Source organism: Salvelinus alpinus, chromosome 10, assembly GCF_045679555.1.
Source record: "Salvelinus alpinus chromosome 10, SLU_Salpinus.1, whole genome shotgun sequence".
Lineage (NCBI taxonomy): Eukaryota > Metazoa > Chordata > Actinopteri > Salmoniformes > Salmonidae > Salvelinus > Salvelinus alpinus.
The window spans coordinates 5,912,180-5,923,814 of NC_092095.1; the positions used below are offsets into that span (position 1 = coordinate 5,912,180).

Genomic DNA, 11,635 nt, shown 5'->3' on the forward strand with positions numbered 1-11,635 from the left:
CCTCTATTTAACTGTGTGTTGTTAATGAAAATGGTATACATAGGTAATCACGAAGCAGTCATTTTGATGTCCAGTCATATTTAGACAGTAGGCTATGAGAAACAAAAATATTGGAAGACAATAATTGGTTGTATTTTTTTATGCTTTAATATAGTACGAAATGTAACCAAACATTTTGTGTAGACTAAATTCTACATAAGAGCGTATTTCTCCATAAATCCCGATCATTTCTAACGTTACCCTTTACATGCGGATAAATATGGAAAATCGAACTATATACATGTAGGTAATACTGCCTTGACATTATCAAGGTAATGGACAAATAGTTTTTTTAAAATCTTTTATCACGTACATAAACAGATTGACACGGAGTTTCAGGCTTTCACTACACGATTTATCGACATGACATTAAATAACAGCAATGGTAAATACTGTGCTACTCCAACTGGACCGTAGACGGAATGTTGCACCAAATACAAAAGCACATACATAGACTAATAGTCGGTAAGGTCGACGTCATAGTGGAGACGGAAGTTATACTGAGTAATTCACATTGGGTACACATCAACTACGACATTCTTTTCAATCAAACACTAGTCATCGCAATATTATTGTTAAAACCATCTCATTTTCCATATATCTAGGGACCACATTTTCACAAATGCCCTTAAAACTGTGATATAACTATTTACAAAATAAAATATTACATGTTTGAACTGTGAATTTTTTTATGTACAAAAAAATATCTGGCCACGATCCGCAGATAGCATGCAATGAGATCTCTTGCGTGCAGTCTTTCAAAAAAGAGCCCGGGGGAAGAAAATGTAAAAAAAAAAACTTTAACTTGGTAGCTGGCCGTGCACCTTGTCCATGCATCTCTGTCTCTCTCTCTGTAGCCATTAACAAACCATTTTGGCTTCCTCGTATTTTTCTCTGTCCACGCATTATAGACTGACTTTCAAAGTCTTTGATTCCAAGCAGTCCTATTTCTGCAGTCTTTGTGAAAATATTTTACACGTACCATTCATTAAAATTTGACGACAGCGTGGTGTGGTGACTGGTCGTGTGGTGTACTGTCGAGGCTGCCGGTGAGATGGAACTGGAATTCTGGTTGTCTGTGGACGGGGACACGATGGTGGGCGGCGTGGACGACTCATACCCGGAACTGGCCGCTGGCGACGGTTGGGGTCCTTGCGTGGTGGCCTCGTGAACCTGCGAGACAGAGCGAAAAATATGTTTAAAACAACAGAACATTTTTACATTTGACAGTGTGCCTGTGTATTATTCATACGTTGCCATGCTTTACGGTAATATAAAGGCTCCAGCTCAATTCGCCATAGTGAGAAGAAAATACATCGGCTAATTATATACATGTTAATGATAATCCATTTTTAATAAATAAACCAAGATCATAAATTAAAATGCATGAAGCACTATTTTGGATATGAATACAGCATGAAAGGCTTTATAAAAACACAACAGCAATTTAGTTCTACTGCCTCATATGTTCATATTTGCTGGAATGTATACACAGTATTTTCCTTCTCAACAATATCCAATATACGGACTTATTTATAGCACGCTAAATATACAGAACAATTTAAAGAAGCCACGGAATAAAATAAAAGTGTAAGTTAATTAATAAAATGTACCTTCATGTGTTTCCGCAGAGAGCTTGGATGTGTGTAGGACTTGTCGCATTGCTTGCAGAGATAAGGCTTGTCAGACGTATGGACGTGCATGTGTTTCTTTCGGTCGCTGCTGTTCGCAAACCGCCTGTCGCAGCCCTCAAACTCACACTTGAAGGGTTTTTCACCTAAAAAAAATGACACGATTTAAACATTTTACACACGGAGAAAATGAATGATATGATACATTTTCATTTAACATGAACATTTCAGAGTTTCAGCTGTCATGTGGTCCAAGCACATTGTATAAAGATAACCTTATTTTCAGTATTTATGATTTGTTTCATGTGTGTAGGCCTAAATATTTACACACACATTTTGTTGTGTTCTCATGTTTACTTGGACCACTACGATAAACAATACGCAACAGCATGCCACATATTACACAAACCTATTGCATTATATTCATTTTGAAAGTTTCAAAATACGAATAATAAAGTTAGACTGTATATATAATTTAATACATGCATTCAAAATTATTGCACTTTTTTTTTTGTGTGTAAAAACATAACCAAAACATTCAAGTTCGTAGGCTGTTACACAGTCAAATATGTCTTACACTTAACAACAGTTAATCGCTTTTGGAGCGGAAATTGTGATCATGCTTTTTGAGTCGGGAAAAAAAAAACATGTTACATTTCTTACCAGTGTGTGTCCTTTTGTGGATCTTCAGGTTTTCCGATCGGGCAAACACTTTTCCACAGCCGGGGAAGGGACATGGGAATGGTTTCTCTCCGGTGTGTACTCTGATATGATTTACCAGTTTGTATTTGGCTTTGAATGGTTTTCCTTCTCGGACGCACTCTTCCCAAAAGCAAATATGGTTCGACTGCTCCGGTCCCCCCACATGCTCCACTGTCAGGTGGGTCACAAGCTCGTGCATCGTGCTGAACGTTTTGTTGCAAGCCTTTTTGGGGTTCGACAACTGTTCGGGCTCGACCCACTTACAGATGAGCTCCTGTTTGATGGGCTGCCTCATGTATCGGAAGAAGGCCCCTGCCCCGTGGTGAGCCGCCATGTTCATGTTCATAGGACCATAGCCATGCAGCTGGGACGAGGCGTAGTGGTCGGATCGGGGGCTCGTAACGTGGCCGTACTGGTCAGCCCGGCCGTACATGTCCCCGGTAAAGCCAAGGCGCATCTGGCTGTTGACGACATTTGATGATGCATGACTTGCGGCTTGCTCGTGGAGTCCCGGGAAGAGCAGGTGCCCCGCGGCATCAGAGTGTCCATGTGGCCCTGCAAAACTTCCCGCTGCCGAGGCGAACAGGCTGTGCTGCGCGCTGGTGGCATCCCCGAAGCCCCGGTTTCTGAAGAGAAAGTCCCGGGTGGAGTTGAAGGCTGCGGTGGAGTAGGAGCTGACGTGCGTCGGGTGGTGGTGGTGACCCAGGGCGGCAGCAGCGTAGCCGGGAGCCTGGGAGGAGAACGCCGTCTGGCCGGAGCCCAGGTCGTGGGAGCTGTGGTTGATTTTAAAAGCTCCCATCCCGTCTGCGAACGGATTTATCCCCAAAGCCACTTCTCTTTCTGTGACTTCGCCTGTTGAGTGATGCCTCGAGGAGCCGAACGTAGTGACTCCTATGGTGGGGTACTGGGGTCCTGCATCCAGAAGCATCTTCCGTCAGTCTACAACTCAATGAGGCGACTGAGAGCAGAAATATAAAATCACGAACAGTTATTCTCTCACTCCTATACCTCTCTCGCTTTCTCTCTTTCTGCAAAAAAAAGTCTCTCTCGGACCTTACAGAGGAGTACAAACTCCAATCCACCGGTTTTCTATGTACCTAAAACAAGAGTGGAATTTTACCCCACACTAATTCTCATCCGATGCACACGCAAATCATGTACAATATTGTCTTTTGCGGTTTCTCTTCCTGTGGCGAAACTTTCACCTCCCCAGTCAGGCGGCGAGCTTCAGACTGATAGTCGCAATCATTCCTGCAGATAAATGAATTGAAAAGACAACACAGTCCACCCCTGATGAATGGAGAGGAAGGGGGGCCCAAACATGTGACCCGGTACTCAGACGATCATTGGAGGAGGCCCTATCCCCCTACTAACATGCACCCATCAAATAACAATCCGCGTGCCGAGGCCCCTCTCCTATTGGTCCGTGTGCATCATCAATCCCAGGTATTGTGAGATTGCTGACTGTGGTTTTGGTTAAACGGCTGAATAACACAAGAAAGAAAGTTGAGAGAAATTAAAGCTACAATAGACGGTGTGAAAATGTAGACAGTCGTCGGTTATTCAGTCACACTAGACACTGCTAAAAGTCAAAATGCATGTTCCTCTGCAACTAATGCATAGCAACAACTTTCCATACTAAAAGACACGTTTTGTTAGGGGAGGGGGGACAAATGCTGATGTAGAGCATGGCTTTTCGGTTGCATACCAAGAAGTCGATGTTTCGCTGAATGTTGTTGAGAGACTGGGGAGGCATTATTCCACACACTCTTTTTTTGTCGTTGATCCGGGATATTTGTTTGATTTCATAGGACACACGTTGAGGGCATGGCGATGTCTTTGTTGATTTCCATGGCAATCTTTGGATCCAGTCAAATTTCCGGAGGATGAAAGGGAACGGAAAAGACGACTCGACTCCATTTCCCCCTCTCTATTCAAGTCGTTTAGGGAGTGGAGGCTGCAGGAATACATACCGCAAGGGAATATTACGGTTTACTACAAAACAACCAAATCGTCAATATGCGACTGTCACAAACACATTAAAACAGTACTAATAATAGACGAATAACAAAGACGAATTATCCTACAAGTACCACGATTAAGTTATTTTACTTTTTATTTGTCAGTTCAAATAGGCTATAGGTCTATCTTGAAAAAACTATCCAATGGTAATGTTGAAAAGCACTGCAAGTAGCCTAACAATCCCAGGTAGGTTTACTCATCACTCCGTGTGCACCAGCTCCTCTTTTATAAAGCTATCCTCGAGTTTGGCACTTCGTGTGTTGCCATTTACACATCAGGTGTGACCATGGAAATATCTACAGATGGAGGACCTTAATCTGATCACTCTGTTGCAGGAGAACGTCTACAGATGGACGATCTTAATCTGATCACTCTGTTACAGGAGAACGTCTACAGATGGAGGATCTTATTCTGTTGCAGGAGAACGTTTACAGATGGAGGATCTTAATCTGATCATTCTGTTGCAGGAGAACATCTACAGATGGAGGATCTTAATCTGATCATTCTGTTGCAGGAGAACGTCTACAGATGGAGGATCTTAATCTGATCATTCTGTTACGGGAGAACATCTACAGATGGAGGATCTTAATCTGATCACTCTGTTACGGGAGAACGTCTACAGATGGAGGATCTTAATCTGATCATTCTGTTGCAGGAGAACGTCTACAGATGGAGGATCTTAATCTGATCATTCTGTTGCAGGAGAACGTCTACAGATGGAGGATCTTAATCTGATCATTCTGTTGCAGGAGAACATCTACAGATGGAGGATCTTATTCTGTTGCAGGAGAACGTTTACAGATGGAGGATCTTAATCTGATCACTCTGTTGCAGGAGAACGTCTACAGGTGGAGGATCTTAATCTGATCATTCTGTTGCAGCAGAACGTTTACAGATGGAGGATCTTAATCTGATCACTCTGTTGCAGGAGAACGTCTACAGATGGAGGATCTTAATCTGATCACTCTGTTGCAGGAGAACGTCTACAGATGGAGGATCTTAATCTGATCATTCTGTTGCAGCAGAACGTTTACAGATGGAGGATCTTAATCTGATCACTCTGTTGCAGGAGAACGTCTACAGATGGAGGATCTTAATCTGATCACTCTGTTGCAGGAGAACATCTACAGATGGAGGATCTTAATCTGATCACTCTGTTGCAGGAGAACGTCTACAGATGGAGGATCTTAATCTGATCACTCTGTTGCAGGAGAACATCTACAGATGGAGGATCTTAATCTGATCACTCTGTTGCAGGAGAACGTCTACAGGTGGAGGATCTTATTCTGTTGCAGGAGAACGTTTACAGATGGAGGATCTTAATCTGATCACTCTGTTGCAGGAGAACGTCTACAGGTGGAGGATCTTAATCTGATCACTCTGTTGCAGGAGAACGTCTACAGATGGAGGATCTTATTCTGTTGCAGGAGAACGTTTACAGATGGAGGATCTTAATCTGATCACTCTGTTGCAGGAGAACGTCTACAGGTGGAGGATCTTATTCTGTTGCAGGAGAACGTTTACAGATGGAGGATCTTAATCTGATCACTCTGTTGCAGGAGAACGTCTACAGGTGGAGGATCTTAATCTGATCATTCTGTTGCAGCAGAACGTCTACAGATGGAGGATCTTAATCTGATCACTCTGTTGCAGGAGAACGTCTACAGATGGAGGATCTTAATCTGATCACTCTGTTGCAGGAGAACGTCTACAGATGGAGGATCTTAATCTGATCACTCTGTTGCAGGAGAACGTCTACAGATGGAGGATCTTAATCTGATCACTCTGTTGCAGGAGAACGTCTACAGATGGAGGATCTTAATCTGATCACTCTGTTGCAGGAGAACGTCTACAGGTGGAGGATCTTAATCTGATCACTCTGTTGCAGGAGAACGTCTACAGATGGAGGATCTTAATCTGATCACTCTGTTACGGGAGAACGTCTACAGGTGGAGGATCTTAATCTGATCACTCTGTTGCAGGAGAACGTCTACAGATGGAGGATCTTAATCTGATCACTCTGTTACGGGAGAACGTCTACAGATGGAGGATCTTAATCTGATCATTCTGTTGCAGGAGAACGTTTACAGATGGAATATCTTAATCTGATCACTCTGTTGCAGGAGAACGTCTACAGGTGGAGGATCTTAATCTGATCACTCTGTTACAGGAGAACATCTACAGATGGAGGATCTTAATCTGATCACTCTGTTACGGGAGAACGTCTACAGGTGGAGGATCTTAATCTGATCATTCTGTTACGGGAGAACGTCTACAGGTGGAGGATCTTAATCTGATCATTCTGTTGCAGGAGAACGTTTACAGATGGAATATCTTAATCTGATCACTCTGTTACAGGAGAACATCTACAGATGGAGGATCTTAATCTGATCACTCTGTTACAGGAGAACTTTCTTGCAATGAATAACTTTTAAAACTTGTAGTGTGTTTGAGGTTTAAACAGGCTTCTGAAGTTTGTGATTTTCCCTCATGTAAAAATGTATCAACCACTACACAAATGTCAATTAATTATAATTCACATAATAATTCACATTTCCTTTTGCTGCAGAATTATGTTCCTGCTGTAGCAACCTGGCTCAAATTAGGATCATACACATGTAGGGCCTAGGCTGTAGTTATCTGTGAACTCTGTTCTGCGTCCCCACCACTCTATCTCTCTGTCTCTGTCTCTCTCTACATTCCATGTCCGTTTTTGCAGCAGCCTCGTAAAGGGAACATCAGCAGTCAGGACTCCCTTCTGGTATGATCATTCTCACCTAAATGCTTTCCCAAAAAGCACACAAAAAGTTATCATCACAAAGACATTTAATAATTAGTTATCTTGAAGGACATTTGTGATGATAACTCACGCACTGGTGATTGTTGAAAACTAAACTTTGGTCACGTTGTAAGTTGGCCGACTACTAAAAGCTTACTGCATCACCATAGCCAGACTGTATATATGTGTACAACGTTGTGGGTTACCGAAGTTATCAAGTGGGATTTGCGGCTCTCGCTGCAGGAACCTCCGGCTGCTCTGGTTCAAAGCCGCATGAACAGACGTGCCATACGAACCATTAAAATATCATTTTGACTGCACGTTTCTGCTTCATACATTCTCCAACTCATTCCAGAGAGGCCAAGGGGAAGATAACATTATCCATAGTTCTCTTTTTCCATAGAAGTTTTATCAAGTTTTTTTTTTTTATTTTTTTTTTAAAGTAGACTACCACAACACACACACACAAATCTGGAAGACCCTTGGCTTCAACAGGTGGAAAACGGTCAAGATGGAACGTGTTGTCGAAGTGACTTTAAATAGGGAAGAAATGCATACCTTTGGGGTTCAACAGGGGTCTGGGAATCATCAAATACAACAACAGAAGGCAAAACCTCTTTATAGTTGAATCTGTATGTTTATTTTGCTCTGATTTATCTGTCGTCAGAAGGATCCGGTGAATGACGCACGCATTGTTCACTGATTATTTGTTGGGAATGGAGATTTTACATCAAGGTGACCAATGATCTGGATAATGATATATCCATTATGGGTGGTAGGCCTCTAATTTAATTTATATTATGGTCGATAGGACAGGCTACAGGGCATTTCTTGTGTTCGAAACATAACGTAATAGTGATGTAGTGATGTAACATAACGTAATAGTGATGTAACATAACGTAATAGTGATGTAACATAACGTAATAGTGATGTAACATAACGTAATAATGCTGTAACATAACGTAATAGTGATGTAACATAACGTAAAAGTAATGTAACATAACGTAATAGTGATGTAACATAACGTAATAGTGATGTAACATAACGTAATAGTGATGTAACATAACGTAATAGTGATGTAACATAACGTAATAGTGATGTAACATAACGTAATAGGGATGTTATTAAGTCGTAGCATCATGCGGTGTCTTACAACTGACATTAAATGCGTTAAAATAGGCCTTTTCTGAAATACATTGAGTTTGGATAGGCAATCTAATTCTGATTGGCGAAAGGCACATACCTCGTGTTGTTTGTAACGAAAAATATGTACAGTTTATGCATATAGCATATAGCATACACACATATATATATATATATATATATATATATATATATATATTTATACAGTATATTATTTTCCCTTTATACATATTTTTGCCTTTACATATACAAAACAACTCAATTAGCCTAGTGATTACGCGTTTTGTCAATTGCTGCAATATGATCTGGTCTTGGTCCCTACATTTGCATTCTTTCTTGTGGTTTACAAGAGGGCGCAGCTTGGACCAGAAAAAGCTCTTCCAAGGCATATGCATGACTGCAGTGTGTTCCTGAGCTGCCTCTCTCTCTCTCTCTCTCTCTCTCTCTCTCTCTCTCTCTCTCTCTGCAGACTACAGCTGCGACCGTGCACTAGGCACCTGGAGCAGAGGCCATTTCATAAACATTGCCAGGATCACACATATTTCACATTATATTTTACTTATTTATGACGTGTTTAACGTGGCTTTGTCACCAAATGACTTTGACAAGTCAATCCTGGATATGATTCTCCAGAGACGTGCAATCACTGCCGTTAGGCTATCTCTATCAGTATGTACAATGGTAGCCTGTGCGTAATATGCCAACGGTCGCATCACTTTTACCCCCCTACAAATAATACATTTCGGTTTTACGTTTTTGGTGTAAAGAATTAAGCACATGGCCTACTACACATGGCCAATTGATATCAATTGAATTACTGTTGACCACATAACATTGAGGGAATGGTCACCAATACTAACATAAATAAATATGTGACCCATTCACTTACATATGGAATTTTCTTGTTTTAGAATGCTGCATTTCACATGAAATATGTTGTTTCGGTAACTGATCAAGTCTGCAGGAGATGTACTCACATAGATAGTTAGAAAATGTTTTGGTGTCCGGCATTTTCAGCAGTGTGCAATGGTGGGTACGCCAGTGCAACATTGTATCACTTCGTGCGTGAAATGTTTTAGACGTGCCTAAAATTAAATTTACCCCAAAACGTATTTTTGCAATATATTGTGGTTGTAATGACCACGTTATTTACATACTAACAGAATATTTTACACTTTTTTTTAAAACTGATGAACGAATTCATTCCACATTGAGAATGGACATGACTTTTGTTCAACAGCCCAATGAGACCGATGCATGAACACAACCCGACCTGGGTCTAGCCCTATTGAGGCGATGGTCACTAAGTCGTCAAATATTGGCATGACACACTGTCAAAATAAATGACGGCTTTACTGTCTCTGCACTACCCATGGCTCTCTGAGACAACAGCCCAATGATTGACTACTATGGGCACGTTATAATCCGACCAAATAGTTAAACATATTCTACATGCGATATTTGACATGGATCTAATGGCAACGGTTTGACCTCCCTTTGGGTCAATTCACAGAACAATTCCTATTTGTCTCCCCGACTGATTTTTAATTAAGATAAAAGGGCCCATGCAATTTAGATTGAGGTAAGAATATTTAAGTATATGTGGATTAATATGCATGAATTTACCAAATGTTAAAGTTTAATGAAAAAACAAACATATGCAAGGCCTTAGCTGTGAGGGCGCATGACAACAGTTTTACAGGCTATAATTAGGTTACAAATATAAATAGTCGCCTAATATAGATGTGAACAGAAAAATAAAGTTGGTAAAAAATGCTATTGATATCATATCGCAACTCAATGTCTTCATTATGTAGTTGAAAATATTAGGCCTAATATAATGACAACACACTATATAGCATCACAAACAGCAGAGATGAGCGGAATGTTTTTAAAAATATTTTATATAACATATATGGAGCTTCAGGCGCTTCAATACGCGTTGGTTTCTGAATCAATGTGAGAGGAGAGGAAAAACGTTATTAACAATTAAATCTCATCGTCTAACATAAATCCAAACACAAAATAAATGCGAAATATATTTTGTGATTTATGCTATAGTCTAGCGGTATGGTTTGATAGCAGGGAATAATCAACAAGATTCACTTTTATGTTTTCGACAACCGTTTCCTTCAACAGCAGACGTCCCGTTCCCTCTCAGGGTATCATTCTAAATTATTCTAAAGTATAAACTCATATTTTAGCAAGTATTATTTTGGTCTTAAATCTCTACCGCTCTTGTGCCGTTCTGTGCCGTTCATCGGGCGCCACCTCCGGTGCCCCTGATCCGCTTCAGTTCTGGGTCTCAATCCGACAGGGCTCGTGAGCAAAATTACCCCGGATCATAACAACAGGTCGGTTCCATTACTTTTTCCTGGGACAATGGACGGCGTCGTCTCTATTCACTAATACACAGAAACCGATCCCGCGACGAGGAGGAGGACGAAGCGCAACGAGCGAGGAGGGGTGGTGGTGCGGTGCGGACGAACAAGCGAGCGGGTGGGAGGACGTGTCAAATATGTTTCTTTATTTTATCGGATCATTTTTGGCCATTGAGAGAACTCCGAACCGCGTAAAAACTCCAAACGGCGGAAAATTGCTTTTGAGAAAAGGACTTGTCTATGTTCGAAAATAAATCCGGTATTTTGATGCACACATTTTCCGACTCTGCATACATTTTATGAATTTCAATGACATATTTTCGTAAAATATGCACCGAAATGAAGATACCTCTCTATTGATTATCAGCTATAGCCTTAGAGGCTCTACTTTGCATTATTGTCATGTGTACTGTAGGCTAGGTGTTCATTAGGCTACATTGGGTATATTGCACTTCCATAACTCTTAGTCACTCAGTAGTAAAATATGACAGTTATAGTTTTGGTGTAACGGTTTAACTTTTGGAGATTAGTTTAAAGTACAATAACCTTTGCATAACAACAAAACATTTTTTTTTTTTGCCTGAGGCCCGGCGCAGGCGCTCTGCCTGCTTGCTGTCGCTAAAACATTTTTTTTGTTCACATTGGAGACTGTCACAAGTGACGTCAATCACGGGGCTCTGACCAATTAGAAGGCGGGGTGATTGTTTAGCTCCACGGGCTGCAGCGCCTACCATGAATCTCTATTCACTATCAACGCGTCCTGCTGCTGCCGGCCAACCGAATGGGATTCCATGCAGCCACTGAGATAGAATCACAACTTTCGAACTTTTTTAATATATGTTTTAGTTTGTTTTTCTATATTTTTCATTGCAATTAAAATATATTTGTCATCATTGTTATTTTGCCTGCTGTCAAGTTATTCTAGAATTAGGAGTAAT

The 11,635-nt window shown here is 41.0% G+C and overlaps 2 protein-coding genes across 2 annotated transcripts in view; one reads left to right on the forward strand and one right to left on the reverse strand.

Annotated features, from left to right (window-relative positions):
- Window positions 1-124: 124 nt before the first annotated feature.
- On the reverse strand, window positions 125-3,613 carry zic1 (zic family member 1 (odd-paired homolog, Drosophila)). Its single transcript, XM_071327943.1, has 3 exons — window positions 2,334-3,613; window positions 1,653-1,816; window positions 125-1,212 (listed from the first exon to the last, which is right to left on the reverse strand). The coding sequence occupies exons 1-3, from the start codon at window positions 3,298-3,300 to the stop codon at window positions 1,012-1,014; spliced, it is 1,332 nt and encodes a 443-aa protein (XP_071184044.1). The 5' UTR covers window positions 3,301-3,613; the 3' UTR covers window positions 125-1,011.
- A 7,656-nt stretch (window positions 3,614-11,269) lies between these two features.
- Window positions 11,270-11,635, forward strand: part of zic4 (zic family member 4) — a 13,588-nt gene continuing 13,222 nt past the window's right edge. Inside the window, exon 1 of the mRNA XM_071327944.1 lies at window positions 11,270-11,635. This exon is cut by the window's right edge and continues 1,151 nt beyond it. Within this exon, the coding sequence (XP_071184045.1) occupies window positions 11,634-11,635 (2 nt within the window). The 5' untranslated portion in view covers window positions 11,270-11,633.